Source organism: Paramormyrops kingsleyae, chromosome 22 (assembly GCF_048594095.1).
Source record: "Paramormyrops kingsleyae isolate MSU_618 chromosome 22, PKINGS_0.4, whole genome shotgun sequence".
NCBI lineage: Eukaryota > Metazoa > Chordata > Actinopteri > Osteoglossiformes > Mormyridae > Paramormyrops > Paramormyrops kingsleyae.
The window spans coordinates 7,275,491-7,292,688 of NC_132818.1; the positions used below are offsets into that span (position 1 = coordinate 7,275,491).

The 17,198-nt window shown below is 48.0% G+C and overlaps 1 protein-coding gene across 2 annotated transcripts in view; it reads right to left on the reverse strand.

The window, feature by feature from the left end:
• Positions 1–17,198, reverse strand: part of LOC111843225 (protein kinase C alpha type-like) — a 56,164-nt gene that overhangs the window by 30,130 nt on the left and 8,836 nt on the right. For both annotated transcript variants that reach the window (XM_072705043.1, XM_072705042.1), the window contains exon 3: positions 6,056–6,138. In XM_072705043.1, the coding sequence (XP_072561144.1) occupies positions 6,056–6,138 (83 nt within the window). The remainder of the gene's footprint in view (positions 1–6,055; positions 6,139–17,198) is intronic.

Here is a 17,198-nt window from a genome sequence, read left to right on the forward strand (position 1 = left end):
TAATTAAACCCCTCTTATTTTCAAGTTGTGGAGGATTTTGTTACATTGTGTTTTTTTATCCTAATTTTGCTTTCCTATTCATCAGCTCATTTACATGAGTATTAAATGAAGGCTTATCATGTAACGAAATTCCCAGGTATTAAATTTTGGCTCCACTCAAGCTGCTAATATGCAAGTCTGCATAATTGGTATCAAGCAAGCAGAGTGGGGGGGGGGGGACACATTTATTTTCCAGTGTACCGTTTACTTTTTTAGCACTAAGATTTGATCAAAATAAGGGGAGGGCTCCCTTTTACTGCTAATGTCACAGTTTAGTTTCAGAGGTAAACACACTGTGTTTACGCTAGACAATATGGAAGAAGGGATTCCTCATTAGGAGAATCGCCTCGCAAAATCACATTTGATACACAGTGCTGAGTCCTCGCATGATTCTGGATCATTGATCCAAAAACGGTACCAAACATGACCTGAGTGGGCACTGACTAATCGTAGTGTGTAGGACTCAGTCTGTCAGGAGCCAGAACAACATTAATGCAGAAATGTGGCAAGCGAGACAGAGTGATGTATTTATACCGAAGCCCTGCGCATTCTGGTCACTCTACACATCCTAGCCATACAACAATGTGCAACTACGCGCAGCTCTCTCAAACTGATCGGTTCCTCTCTGAGATATTCTGGCTTTTAGAGCACATGTCAACACATCTCAGATGACTTCCCTCGTCGTACGCATCCCAATGTCAAGAAAAGATGTGGCCTCCTCATCTGTCTCTTTGAGATCAAAACATGACAGGCAACTTTCCGTGCTTGTGCCCAAAAGTGCAGGTAAATTTCAGCATGGCTTCTCATAGCAGGGAAACAGGAAGTGACATCAGTACAAACAGGAAGTGATATTCTTTAAGTCATGATAACGTGCAGACTAGTGTTTCAGTTTGTTGGGGCCCTGGTTCTATTTTCAATCGATGGTATGGTTGTCATTTTCCCTTCAATGATGAGCAAACAAATTTAATAAATAAAGATGATGGAAATGTCCTGGTCTGCAGGCTAATTTACAGTCTGGCAACAATACAAGATCTGTTACACAAATCGGCTGTTGAACGAGAGTCTTTGGAGGTGTTTGAGGACAGACTTTGCATCGCCAACCAGGCCCATCTGTCGCTCCCCCCCCCCCCCCTTTACAACCAGCTAGGCCGACCAGTACTCGTCCGTCGGCAGAAAGAGAAGTCATCGGAGGTGACGGCCAGCAGAGGTGACGGTCTGGGGCTTCTCTGCACGTTACCACTCAGCCATCAAGAAGACCTTTCTGCCTCAAGACAGACATTCGGGTGCATTTATACTCGCAAAACCACGTTTTGCATTTGATTTGAGCTTCAAGTAATTTCTACTAGTGTTAAGAACCTGAGCCCACAGAAAATGTCAACAGCACCATGGTTCTGTGCTCTCTCAGCTCTTTAAACAAATACTCACTGTTTTCCCTTTAAAGTATTTCTGGCATGGTCAAAAACAAAACAAAATTCCCACAATGTTCTATTCCCTCCTGTCAAATATTCTAAGAATTCAGATGGCGCCCGGGTTCATCGGAAACTAAAACAGCAAACGACACTTTGAAGCCACTCCACAGAGATGTAAAAGAGCGATTCGCCCAATTCTATTAATGGTGGAGGAGACCAACTTTAGCTCTGACTAATAATGTTTCACCCAGTGATATGGGATGGGATGAATGTGAGACAGACAGACAGGCAGACATATAGATAAACACCAAGTCATAATTTTTAAGCTATGATTGGCTCACAAACATGTCTTCTTGTAGTGCCAGCACTGACCACCCCACCCACAGTAAACCAGGTTGCTATCGGCTAACTGGAAGTGGGGGGTGGGTTCCGAAAAATTAGCCTACAGTTTTCTCATACATGCTGTTTTTCCATTGCTGGTCATATGACCTCATCAAACGTGCTGTTCTTTTACGGCCCAGAGGCACGATATTCTCCCAGGCAGCTTCACAAAGCAGCGGCCATCATTCAAGTCCCTCTGTTAAAAACCACCCAAAGGACGACTGATGTTCTGATGCTTCAACATCAGGGCCTAAAAGGGGACCTCAGGTCTTTCCGTTCCCTGGGGAACCTTTAGAAAATCTCCAAACAGTTCCTCTGCAAACATTTTTTTTTATCTATCTGTGCTTTGAGAAGGACTAGATAATTTAATATGTGGATTAAGTACATTAAGTGGTCGGTGTAGCAGATTTGTTCAGTGCTTGATATTAGATACGTGCATGTGTGCTGGGGGGGGGATGTGTTCCCTGTCATGCTGTCCACCTCCTTAACCGTGGTGCCTTCTGCCGGTGGGGCAGGAGGTGGCGCCGTAGAGCGGGTAGGCGCAGCGTGTGGCTCTGCCCAGTGGGCACAGTAAACGGTCTCATGGTGGCCATGTGTCACTTTCGCTCGGTTCCGCAGTGTGAGGGAGACTTTGGCTCTTATGTAACTCCGCTCCTGCCCCCCCCCCCCCACTCCACTCCCCCCATTCCCACCACCTGCTCTCCAGCCACGTCGTCTTCATCTCTCCAAAACGACGGCAAATCATAAAAACACACGTAATGGAAACCTTTACGCATCCTCCGATATCGGCAGTCGGGCTGACGGACGCCGGCCGTCTTCCAAGTGGCGTCATGTCGAGTACGCTCACCGGGCAAAACCGGGCAAAAATAAAAATGGAGATCTAAAAAAAGAATCTGAGATATTTTGGGGGTTTTCACTCATAGTGCGACGATCTGTCGGTTTACCGTTAAAACAGTCGGCGGTTCGGAGAAAACAGACCTCTGTGTGCTATTCCTATTAGCATCACGTGAACACATGGCACCCGGGAGTATGAGCTGAGACCACGGTGGCCTTTAGCTTGCTGAAGTGTGCGATGAGAGACAGCGGCTCTACCTACCTACCTACATAACAAACAAACAAACACTACTCAGTGCAGTACGTAACTCACTCCTAGGAATAGAAATCCCCACTTCATTAATGCTTCAGAGGAATTCAAAACTGGATACATAATGCATTTGTGGTGATGTGTGTTGTGTTGTGGTCGTTACTTATGACATCCTGCAGTCAGCATGAAAACATGTATGCAAGGATGTTTCCATAGAAATTAGTGTATGTCAGCATAATAGAATAGAATATCATCATTGTCATTGCACTCTGTAAATATGTACATCTGGATGCTGAGAGCTTAAGAAATAACAGGCATATTTACTAAAACAGTAAAGCCCTAATACGTATGTATTCATGGGCGTAAATCCCGGGGGGGACGGAGGGGACATGTCCCCCCCTATCCAAGGGTTGTCCCCCCCCCCCCCCAAAAAAAAATATATATATATATAAAAAAAAAAATCGCACTATCTATTGTGAAAAATATATGTATGTATATCTAAAATAATTCTGTAAGTAGAAAAAAAAACAAGCGCAAAAAATGCATTTAGAAACAGTTAAGTTCCCCCTCCCCTTTCTCACAGTGGTTTGGCCAACTGCCTGCTTTCCCAGTTCATATCGCCTACTCCACGCACACGAGTCAGGGGTGTGGCTCAATTAATGTTGAACTCCAGTAAGTAAGGTATTTTATTCACTTTAAATAAAGCGATTCTCTTTAATGTAGTTGATGCAGACTCATTCATAAATTAGTTGCGGCAAAAATGCTGATTACCGATGTAATTTTCCATGAATCTGCTATATTAGCGATTAAAATATTACTTATCTAGTTAACGTTAGCTTGTTTACAATAGCTTGTTGCATAGTGCACTGAAACTAACACGCCAAAGCCGTTTCCCATGCATTGTTTTATTTGTGACGACTTGGCATAATGTTAACTTAACATTAACGGCCACAATTAGCATATTTGTTTAGCTGTGCATTTACTAAATGAGCACTGTGCTACGTCCGAACTGACCCCACTGTATTTTTTTGTATAATCAATTTCTATTATGCATTTAAAGTCATGTTTAAATTTTATTGTATGTTGATGGCTTGACTGTAAACAACATAACAAACAATGCAATAAATAGTTTTGAAGAAAAATCTGCTTTGTCATTGAACCTGAAAAAACCTTTGAAAATAACCATAATGACGCAGTCTCCATGCTACAATGATAATGATAGAAGCAAAGTTTTTCATTGTGGGGACATATCTTCATAAGTACAATTTGATTGTATTATTTGTGTCCCCTTCAAAAATTGCTCATGAGAAATTTTATATTTATTGTCCCCCCCCCTACTGTTAAATGAAATTTACGCCCATGTATGTATTAGTAAAAAGTCAGTTTCCATCGAGCATTAAACACCAGTGTGATTGTCGGCTTTCGTTCGCCCAGTTATTCTCCCCGCAGATGCAAACCCCCACATTCCAAAGCCGCCATAGGCGGCGGCCAGCGCCCATTAAACGGGCTGTGTTACACGCTCGTCGCAGCAGATTCATTTTGGGCTGATAATTTTGACCAGATGGCTTGAACAATTAGCGGCATCCATGTACCTTATGAAATTAACTTTTCTGCCTTGAATTAACTGCGTGCGGGACCAAGACGCAAAAAAATGGCAGGGAATCTCCAGAGCTCCGACAATAAGCGGTCTTTTGGTATAAGAATTACATTAAACTACTCACGTAACCTCAAATATCAACCATGAGATATTAATAATCCCGACATAATTTCCTGCATTTAATTAAAGGAAGATTAACCTTTGCTGCTAATTAGCTTTTAAAGCTTAATTATATATTAGATATAGAGAATAAATCTTAAGAGGAAACAGCGTATCTTTGGAAGTACGGAGGCTCGCGGGTGACGGATTCGTGCTCCCTGGCTTCTGCCGGGCAGGTGACAGTAAAAGCGGATTTATTTATCAACGCCTCCTGATCTCTCGCCGCAGGCACTCACAGCGGAGAGCGGGGCAGCCGCAGCGGGCGGGGCTGACACTCGGCATCGGCCATCGCATACCCCCCCCTGCCGGAGGCCTCGCGGCCGCCCATCTGCCGCCGGCTCTCGCGGGAGGAGGAGCCTTGAAGGCCAGTGCCATTGGCCGGATAGCTGAATGGAGGCTGCCCATTGGCCGGATAGCTGAATGAAGGCTGCCCATTGACCCTCCATATACAGACAAAGAGCCAGAGGGGAATCGCCCAGGAAACAAGGTTGTATGGCCTGAGGAACCAAGTACAAATCATTTGGTTTTCTACATACTCTGGGCTGCTGGATAGTCCTCTTGGGATCTAGTAGGTTTTGGGGCCAAGCACCTTGCAGGAAGTCTCTGCATAGGGAAGCGATTTAATGTCCACAGCTGGGCCATTCTCAGAAGGGGGGGGGGGGGGGGGACCTTAAGACAAAAACAAGGCTGGCTTTTTAACAAAGTGTGTTTCATGAAGGAACCCGGTGTATGTGTGCGCCTGATTGGCCCTGACCGATGGGCGTGTCACACGAGGTGACGTGATGCAGGGGGCGGAGCCCAGTGACAGCAGTGGCAGTGACTCAGAGCTGCGCGGCCAGAAGCGGGTGACTCATGGTCACAGACAGGAGGCCTGGGCAGGGGGTGGTGCCATCTGGACCCCTCCCTCAGTGCATGTCCCCAGTGCTGGCATCTTCATGGCTGCGTGTGCGTGGAGCAGAGGGGGTAGGACCAGTCCATGAAAATTAAACCAGGACTGATTGTCATCTCCGGAGCACATTGTTCCTAACCCGTCACCCACAGAGATAAGGGAAATTAACTTGGTAACCCACGGACTCATGGGGGCAGAGTCAGACCCTGTCACATGTTCCCTCACGCAGTAAAGCCAACAGGCCAGCAGGTGGTGCAGTTGTTCAGGCTGCAGACTGTAACCAGAAGGATGCAGGTTCAAGTCCAGGGCATACTGGGTTTAGATGAGCAAACACACTATAAAAGACTCGGAAGTTGTGCCAAACCGCGGGGGAAGTTAAAACTACTGTGATTGTACAAATGTATCAGACACGTATCTCTCGCGAGTCACGTGATGAGGCGCCACCACATTATGCAGCTACGAGATTCTCAGGAAAAGCGGGAGGAAGAGTTACTCACATCTGTGTCAGGACCTTTGTCTGCTCCAGGGCAGGAGAATGTAACAAACTCGTGGCATCGCTTGTGGACCACAAAACAGCACACTGCAGGGGAGGAGACAGAGAAAGAGCAAATTACCGTCATGTTGCTCAGAAAACACAAACAAGTGCCTTCACATAGTTGCCAATTTTAACCATTTCTGCTGAACCCATTGACGAGACTCGGAGGTTCGGCTCCTCAACCACTACGCCCCCTGGTGCTCTGATGGTGCGGTTAGCGGACCTCCTCTTGATGAAAGCATCGTCATGATCAGAACTCTGGGCAGCAGGTGAAGATCAGTATTTAGAAGTGAGGGGCGGCAGGAGCCCGTCCTGCGTGGGACCCGTCTCTCCCGGCTGTGACGGAAAGGGACGGCAGGGTGAATCCCCCAGTGAGGGGAAGGTCCGGTCCAGCCTGCTCCACGGCGCCGCCAAGCCGTAACTCACCACACTCGCACCGAGCGAGAGCCTCAGCTGTAAATAATGACTCAGAACCTCAAGCCCCAGGCGACCCGGACAATTCATCTCCTCCCAGACAGATTCCCGCAAGCTGCGGCCAGGAGGTACCGCTTCCATTAGAGATATGTTTGCTTTAGAAACACGAGGCCAGAGCGCGGATGGCGCGGCGTGGGCAGCCAGTGCGGCTCACCTGGGAAACAGTGAACGGAGACCACTGGAATCGCAGTGGCAGTGGCAGGAAAGCACCGAGACAGACTTTTGGTCGTGTAGTCCGGAATATTAATAATGTTCAGCATTTCTCTGTGGGATATGGGTCTCAGACGGTTAATGTTTTTGCAGAGTCCACACTGACCCATGCTTCTAATAACGAGTGAGAGGCGTAGATAAACAAGAACCGGGAAACGAGATTGAAACCCAGAGGGATGGATGTGAGGGGACCTGAGTTGAAGCGCATGAGAGGCGGGAAAGCGTAGCTGGCAGTGAGGTGTCACTCAGCCTGTGCGGCCCTCCCAGCACTGCATACACTGCATTTTCAAACTTCAGTGTCGAGGAAGCAGTGAAGGGAAAAGGTCGGTGCTCTTTGGAGAAGCTGTGACAGGTCCTCGCGCAGCAGCATCGCCCGAACACGGCTGCCCGTACTCCGCCTGCGGCTGGACCCCCCTCCTACAGTCTCCATGCTGCATCTGACAGGAAATAATCTCTCGGTGTTCCACCCGCAGAACGAGCACTGATTAGACTGCTGGGTACCAGAGATTCACAGCTATCTGATGGTGTCTGCAGAGACACACACACTCACACACCAACACAGCTCCATGTCACAGTGACCCCACACCTTTCGTGTACAGCAGCGGATGTATGTAGCTTAGAAGAGACATCATTAACTGCTCCGTAAAGATGGGACTACTTACCTCATCTGTAAGTTTTAAATGGTAGGTTGATTATGTAAAGAGATAGAAAGTTCAGTTCCAGAAAGTACAAATCCAGACCAAGATTTTGCTTCAACCAACCAGCTGAGGACTCTGTGAATGTGACACTTTATACTCAAGTGGTTGGTTGAAACAAAATCTTGGCCTGGATTTGTTCTTTCTGAACCTGAACTTTCCATCCCTTCCATGTATATATTTGTATACATATGTATGCTATTTATGTCATTACAGCAGCAGCTATTAAATTTCATTGTACTTGTGCGATCTCACTTGCACAGCGACAGATAAATGTCCCAGTACTACTTTAGGGCATCAGTAAGCCCTACTACAGAGAGTGAGGTTTACTTCGCTCCCCCCCCCCCCCCTCCGATGCCACAGCCCAGAGTCACTCTGACCAAAGTCTGTTTACACTCCGCTACCAGCAGCAGGTTTTCCGCTCATCGGAGACGGGAGGCCCCTGCACTTCTGGCACAGCAGCCTCTCCAAGTACATGAAACCTCTCCGGCAGCAGAGTGAAAGTGAGACTGAGGAGATCGCTTAAAGGATTAAAGCACTAAAAGCATATGTCTAATTCAGCACACAGAGACAGTGAATATCCAGGCTGGTAGGTGGCACTAAATCACGGCACGGAGGCCTCAGCTCTGCGGTTTGTCTGTGTAAGTTTTGTTTCCCGGTGTTTTTACATCAGTTCAGTCATCCTGCTATTTTTGTGCTTGCGACACCCTCACTGCTGTGCAAGCTTTTCCATTAGTCTCCAGGCCAGAAAATGCACGAGTATCAGTTTATGAGCAACAGAATCAGCAGTTAAACCAGAGCTAACAGAGTTTAGTTTGACTACCTCCTCAGCCCACTGGCTCTTAGGTCAGAAGCAGCCAACCACGGCCAATCACAACCTCCGGCTCACCCACCAGATGCGAGGCCACAACCAGGAAAAGCCAACAGACCAATCAGAGTGAGGCTAAAAGGCCACTCTGCTAAGCTCAAGAAACTGGGGTCTTATGTTTGCTGACTTAAAAAAAAAGTCTTTTTGGCCTTGAGCTGCCTGGCTGTGAGGATTTTCAATCGCGCACACGGCTGAGGATGCTTTCCACTGTCAATTTATTTCATTTACAGTCTTGAACAGTAAATAACCTGTTCAATTATCTGTTGTTACTCCACAGGAGCTTTAATGCAGAGTCCCACATCGCGAGAGAGAGAGAGAGAGCGTGAGAGAGAGCGTGAGAGAGAAAGAGAGAGATCGTAACTCAGCTGTGGTATCCTCCGGGATGTGTGTGCACTGTTTTACACGGAGGACGTAAACTAATAAATGGCATGACTAAATTAATTTGGAAACGCTGCAGGGATGATCTGGGAAAGGCCTCAAGTCCTACTACAGTGAATAAAAGCAGTCTGTGATTATGCAAAGCTCTCCAGACGGCATCTTACACAGCCCGCTTAAGTAAAGCATGAGTCTTAGGTAAACTTACTTAAGAGAATCACAATTCAATTCTTAGTCGTTATACTGCTGGAAGATCTCACAGCGGCCAGGCCTTGATAGATACTCTCTTAATCTTTCATTAAGATGACACCCCGAGGAAGGTCTCCATCCTCTGCCTGTACAAACAGCGGCGTGTCGTACGAACCAAGTAGAAACAGCCCAACAATACCATTGACATAACGGCCGCACCGAAAGTCCTTGGTGTGATTAATATCGTTTCACACTTAGTCATGCACAATCACCACCCACGTTTGTCTTTTTAGAAAAAAAAAAGTCATAATATGGATAAAAAAGAGCAGGGGGTCGTTCTTAGAGCTGTCCGTTAAAGGTAACAGCGTCTCCCTGCCAGCCATTGACTCAGATCAGCATCCTGTCCAAACAGGGGATCATTATGGGAGTTGGAATACGTCTATCTGGGTAATTTAACAAGAAACCAAAGACACCAAAGAATTTGGATGCTGAAGGGGCCTTGAATTCTGATACCCCTATGATCACCTTCATGTCCCCCCCCCCCCCCCCATCTACCCGCCCGCTCAATATCATCAGCCAGCGGACAGAGACCAGACCGAATCAGCAAGGACAAAGGGTTTTCTGATACATCGACAGCGAGAGAACAGGTCAACCGGGAAAAGTAACGATTCGACCCGGGTCAGCATACCACCATATCGACAAAATGATTCCTTCGCAAGACAAACGACTACTGACGGAGGGATATAAAATTTTGAGACCTTCAATTTTACACGGTGAGGCGTTATGCTTGCATTCGCACTGAAATGGTTTATAGTCCACAAAAGCGCAACAAAATCGTGTCAGAAAACGGGCCCAGCGCACATAACACGTTGGATCAGTTCCTGGAATGTGCAATTTATTTCTTGCCCAAATAAGAGGAATGGACTTTTAGGCGATTAACTGAATTAAGCTTCCGTACCAAAACAAACACACTACGCCACGGACAGTCTGTCATTTCTTATCTTGCCCGCTTTATCGATTGTTCATTAATTGCTACTGGGAATTCTGCGAGGCAGGGTGTGCGTACGTACAGGCGTGCGAACCCCAAACCCGCATTATTCGCACGCATTCGCCGAATGCCAGATGGCATTACTCAGTGCGATTTAGGGGGATTTACAGCAGATACAGCAGCACGGCACCGAGTACGGGGCGCCTCCCGAATGGCCCTCGAACCCGTGTCCTGGAGCGGCTTTACCGGCGGGGCGCTGAAGCTGCGTCACCCGAACGGCGAGTTCACGCTAAACGGGAGGCGGCAGGTGGGCGCTTCAGGGCGTCAAAGCCATACAGAAAGAGCAGATGAGTCACGCCGGGGAAGAGGGGAAGGAGCGCTTGGAAACAACAAAGCTTCTCCTTGGACTTCCCACGATGCACGGCTCCCACAGACTCTCTGAACAGGCCTCTCTCCACACTGTCATTATTATTATTTTACTAATGTGGATAAGCTTTCCTTTAATCTTTATTTAATCCCATGTGATTTACGCAGTTTACCACTCCATGTGACAACTCATTAATTACAGTGGGTTTTTTTTTTTTTGCCCGGATTATTAAAGGTCTTCGCTCAGGTGCAGACAAACAGTCGTCCATTCCCATGGTACCTGCTGCCCGCCATTTTCTCGTCCCCGCGTTTCTCGATTCTGCTGCATATCCGCAAAGCCCCGCCACGAAGGAAACGCCACCGCAGTCTCCGTCGTTGGCAAGCAGGCTACCCGGGCACATGTCAAACAGTTTATTGACAAATCGTCTTTCATTCTCAAGGGAAAGACCCACTCGCTATCAGCGCGCTAATGCTGCTGTACGGCAAGCAATTAATTCGATCCGTCAAACCAAATTAATACGCAACATCTTCATATATGTTGCCAGAAAACAGCCTATGCCAGATTCACTCCAAAAAAATAGTCAGTACGGACTAAACTGAAAAATTTACCATGACCCCATCAAAGATGTCAATCTATTCTTCTGGAAAATTATACAAAATGACTGTGTCATGTAATTGTTACAATAGATGGGAACATTTCAGAGATTATTGGTAAGGGGCGGCAGTGATAATGGTTGGATGATTCATGTGGGCAGATCATGCCACAGTTAGGCGTAGGGAACCTGAATCGACATTGAGCACGATGGTGATGGAGAGAACATTACCACTGCACCACTGCTAAAGAAGGCTCTCCTCGCTACCTCATGAGATATAACACATTCCTGGGGATTACCCGGCACAGTTTAAGCAGCTTGCAAATGTCGAGTTACAGTTAACTGGATTACAATCAACCTCCTTCAAACCACAGCACAAACAGGTGAATCAGCGCGGCTGGGGGAGAAACCCAACATGGCTGGGGAGGGACCCTCCGTCACAGCTCTTCTACAGCAGGGCCGAGCCCTCGAATCACTCCGGGCAAAGCACTCCGGGCAAAGCACACTGGGAAAAGCACTCCAGGTAAATCACACTGGGAAAAGCACTCCAGGCAAATCACACTGGGAAAAGCACTCCAGGCAAATCACACTGGGAAAAGCACTCTGAGTCTCTGCAACCAGACACACATGGCGATTTGCCAGAAAGCCGGTAGCTGAAATTCTGGGAGATTTATTACCCTGCCAATGCTAAACTAGGAACTAGATTTTAAACATCTTAGGATCAACCTGCAAGCCAGGCTGGGTAACTGATTACACATACATATGAGTAAAATCATGATTATTTCTATGCAAGGTCAATAAATAATGAGACATCTTTGAGTTCTGCGGAATTTACAATGTGCAAGATGTCCGCCTGCACTTCTGAGGCTGCTTTCATGAACCTCCTCTGTGACTCGCAGAAGCCTGTTTTTTCTAGTGATTCATATTCACTTTCCCGATTGGCCCAGAGGACCAGGATCTGTCACGACGTGGTCCTGGCCTGATGTGCTCGTCGGCTTCACTGCGCTTAATAAATGCTCAGGCATTTGCACGGTGGCGAGACAGGAGAACAAGCCCCAATTTACTCGCAACCACAGACTAAATAGCAAGGCGCAGCAATGTTTTGCTGTATTAATGCAAATATATAGGAGTAGCACAAAATAGCTCAATATTCCACGCCAAAGACTTCAAAGGCTGCTTTTTTAACATCAAGCGTTAATAATGGCAAAGACCCAAAGTGGCGGAGGGATAAAAGTGATTTACGCCAAAATGAGCACAATGCATCTACGTAGCTTTGATTCTTGGGGTCATGCAGATTGCACAGAAACCTTTCAGCTGTTACTGGCCAGGGATTTGGCTCCTTAGCCATCTCTGCTATTAAACCAAACAAGGAAAGGCAAGTAACACAACGAGGCAAAGACAGACACCTGCAAAAAGAGCAGGAACCAGGAAGCAATGGATGTCTTGTGGTGGATTCAGAATCAGAATCAGCTTTATTGACATTCAAACCACCTGACATGATAGCCGTTTTACTAACTGTAATGCTAACGCTAACGCCGAGAGATAGAGAAGCCACTGCACTGCTGTGTGCCGCCATCTTTGTTGGCCTCGGATTGGCCTTCCCGTTTAGGTTTCCCAGTCTTTCTATATGGCGATGTCAGTTGTAGGTGCTGGGCGTAACACCTATTAGATCAAAGTGCACCGGATGATTGGTGATCACATACGGTGACCGCGCCAAAACGCAAACAGCAGGACTCAACCTTTAAACCCACCCGACTTGGATTTTGTACCATATGCATATGCAAGGCCTACCTCATGGGGCAAGGGCTTGTAATCCTGCCTGGTCAAACCAAACATTTGTTTATCCAAAATCCCAGACAAAACATGTTCGGCAGGGTGGCCGGCAAGCATGCTAAAATGCTACATGCTAACAGGCACGTGTACGTGCGGGATTTGAGTCATCCCCCAGTCAGTTGGGAGCTCTCACATGGCGCCGGCACCTGGAGAGTGTTAGCCGTTCCAGTTAGCGCCCCACACTTCTGCTCCTCCAGCAGAGAGAGACATTAGCTGCTCTACTGTTGACCGTCAGCCTCGCTTCCCTTGTTATTTTCACGCACTACGCTTTCACTGGGACTCACGCCTCTGCTCTGGTAGTCAAAGGCAGGTCGGCCGGGGCACGCCGTCACATACAGACATCTTAAGGACCGGTGGCCACTCTGACACCAGTATCTCACTCCTTAGCCATCAATTCGATTTGGGCAGCGACCCACGTGCCTAGTGAAGAAGGGGTCTTTGGTGTGTCCCTTCCAACTAGGGCAGGCAGACCACCCCCGAGGCTCTGCAAATAAGATGTTTATTTACAGATGACTGGAACAGGCCCGGGTGCCTGGGGGGCTCTTCGTAAAAAAGGTTCACATCAGGAGAACACCTGACCTTTGAGCCAAACAGTGGCATTCTCACATAAAAAAAGACACACTGCAGAAAGGTGTTGCATTTGTGGGCTTTTTGGCCTGGATTGAACAACAGCAGCAACAAAAAATGGACGCGGTTTCTTGGCAAAATGACTAGCTGGTGGTTATTGTTTCAGCACTTTTAAGCGTGCTCAGAGCGATGTCCTCAAGCATCGAGGCGCACTGAGGCTTCACAGGGAGATGCAAACTCAACAGGCGGGCATACCGCTAGAGGGTCTTTCACATCCCTGTACTGGGCACCGAACTTTTTCAGAAAGTTTTAGGCAAAACCTAAACATGTCACAGTAGGACCCGTGGCACTGCCAAGCAATCGATTGGCCAATCGGAGAATGCTGTTACTCTCTGGCACAGTTAAAATTGCGAGAGCAAGCGTGGAAGGACAAGCGAATAATTTATTAACTGCAGTGCTGCTCATCTTTCGGCCTGCAGAGGACGCGGGGCGAGAACGGCATGTAGTCGCGGAGCAGCGGACAGACCCAAGCTTAACCGGGGAAAAGGACAACAACGCAAAACACGCAAGACATTTTCATGCAACGACATTCCCTCCATTTCATGTTGCTATGCAAGCTGAGAAAACGTGATTATTTTTTTTTACGGCTCTAATAAAGATACCTAATCACCCTGAAATCTGCCAAAAAAAATCCCAGTGGCATTTTTATCACCTTACAGGGCTTTTACCGCAGAGACCGAAATACGAACGGTTAGTGCTTGAGACAGACAAGCTTTCTCCAACTGCCTACTCATGAAAACATAATGGAAACATAATTCTCCCCCCTGACAGCGAGGAGGATCAACGGGGAAGCGGCCACTGGGTCAAAGGAGGGCCAATGTTTACGGAAACAGGGAATAAACCCTCCGATGAAGGCGGAGCCTCCAATCCTGCATGCAGACCCCCAGGGGTCAAAAGGTGCCATGAGCACCGTCTGCATCAGCTCTGATATGAAACCAAATGAGATTATCCTCTGTTACACAGTACATGTCTTCAGTCTCATTACAGTTACATGTCTTCAGTATCATTATGGGGGGGAATAAACATGGTTGATTGACAATTTGAGTCTGGACCCCAAACTAATATAATATAAATACAATTAAATTGTGGGCGCAACATGTGTACCTGTAAGTGCAAGGTCTTTGGTTCGAGTCTGGCTTCCCCAGAATTGCCACATATCCATGGGCCCTTGAGCAAGGCCCTTAACCCCCAGCTTCATGGTGTCACTGCAGGTGACTGGTCTTTGCCCCCAAGTTTGGTCTCACCTTTGTGTGTCATTAAGAAATTCCCCACATAGACGGCCGCCTAGGGCACCAACTTCTAAGGGGGCACCGACTTCCCAGCAGTTTCACTTTGGCTCCGAGGAGGGCGCCGGCGGTGATTATCCTTTAGGGCGCCACGTCGGCTAGGAGTCATACTGGGGTTCGACAGGGTGAATTGAGGGGAGGCGAGATTTCCCGCGCAAAAGCAAGGACAACGAGCTGCCGAGAAGCCACCAGAGGAGATCATGTTCAGAGAGCCACGAGGACACACACACACACACACAGGTACACACATACACACACGCACACGCACGCACGCAAGCGCAGGGAGACACACTGACGTGGAAGGGGCAGCTTGGGGTGGAGAACACTGATGCTCGTGGAAGCCGATGATCCGTGGGACCATATGCCTTCCCGGCAGGAACAGGAACAGGGGCGCCACAGAGAGAGCTACTCTACCGACACCATCACCGCCGTCCTCGTCATCAACGCTATTTTTATTATCGCTATATCACTGGTGCCGTCCAGCACAGCTGGATCCTATAGTCCACTTCATCAGTGATTCCCTTCCTGGGATTTGAGGCCCAAATTTTTTATCCTGAATGACTTTTAGGACAGTTTTCTTAACCGTATGTCCCAGCTGTATCTGGAAGGGCAGCACACACACACGCACTGCGGTTAGTCAACATCTACGTCTGATAGCAGCTCTATTTTAATCACAGCACTGAGATCCTGTAATTATGTCTGACTGGGACTCGGCCTCCTTAGCAACTGAAGACGAAGGAGCCGGTGACGTCCACTCCCATGCGCTGGTAAACATTTCGGCACGACATAGCGAGAAGCGTGAAGCTGGAGGGAGAGACATCGTGGATATTCCCACAACACAAAGCTCGTTAAAATAAATGCGCTATATTTAGCACGTTGCATAACCGCACACCGCCCATTGCACCTCAAAAAATAAGCGGGAGCAACAGCACCGTGGGAGCCCACGTTTATGCTGCATTTCAGCTGCGGCTCCGCGTGCCGCACTGGAGGAGCCGTCGTGGGGGGTGCGGCTCAGAACCTGCATCTGCCGTGCTCCCATTCAGGATCCGATCGATTTGCGGCCCTGAATGACAGCGTGGCCCCGCCCACACTTACCAGATGACTATCCACCTGCCACTAGGCTAGCGGAGGGAGGCACGCATGCATGCACGCACGCATACATACACGCACGCATGCATACACGCACGCACGCACGCACGCATGCATACACGCACGCACGCACGCACGCATACACGCACGCACGCATGCATGCACGCACGCATGCACGTGCGTGCGTGCGTGTATGCATGCGTGCGTGTATGTATGCGTGCGTGCATGCATACATACACGCACGCATGCATACATACACGCACGCATGCATACATACACGCATATACATACACACCTAAGATTTGTGAGGACTAGTGGCTGCCACAAACCTCCATTGCAAACTCAAATCACAAGAAAGTAAAAAAAAAGCCATTTGTCTTGTAGGGACATGTTCATCAGTTCAAACAAACACACACACACACACGTCTTTGTGGGGACCGTCCATTCATCTCTATAGGAAAAACCCTAACCCAAACAATGGCAACCTTAACCGCTACCCAGCCCTAACCTTAAACATAAGCAACCAAAGACTTTCTGGCATTTTTAGTTTTTGATTGCATGCACAGGTTTTCATAAAATTCAGTTTCCTCTTGTGGGTACTGAAAAAATGTCCCCACAAGGTCAAAATAGCAGGTTTTTAATCACATTGTGGGACCAAATGTCCCCACAATGTAATATATACATACCACACGCACACACACACACACAGACGCCACCTGACAATACACAGAAAACCATTCCAGAATGCACCTGCTCTGTAAATTAGAGAGAGGAGATGACAGAGTAAATGGCTTCCTCAAGCGGGCACGGCTGTACAAAAAGCATACATGGGTGCCCCCCTCCCCACTGCAAGGGGGTGTATCAGACAAAAGGACGCACTCCAGGACAGAACTCCTGGCAAATAAAATGGCCCAATTCAGCCTCCGCGCAGTTCAAAGCTGCGATGAAAGGGCTGGGAAGGCATAACGTCGACGTCCTGAGCAAGAGCGATGAAGAGTGAAACGGGGAATGAAGAGAGCAGCTCGTCTGCCAGGTACCGGGTCGCCGTGGAAAGTGGTCAGCTGGCTCACATCCCCCCCCCCCCCCCCATCAACCAACCAACATACACGGCATCAGACACGGCAGACACAAACGCAGCCGGAAGCCGCTTCTGGACTGTCAGCTCCACGAAGACCGAGCACCTTCCACCTTCAAAGTGAGTGAATGGAGGTTCAGGTCATCCTGGGCACGGGGATGGGCGCACAAAGCACTGGTGCCATTTATAGACGCCTGGCGCATGAGCAATACCTCACCGCGGTGACGGACTTATTTATGGAGGCTTCTCCTGGGTACTCGCCACGACCTGCCCGCAAAAACCTTCCAAAAAAAAAAAACAAAAAAAAAAACAGGCAACGGTCACTATTTGTCAATTTTCAGCGTAAATCTACAGAAACAAAACTGGAATTAGACAAGAGCATTTCGCAGCTTCAGTAAGACCAGGGACACGCGATAGGGATTCTGGGAATCAGTGCC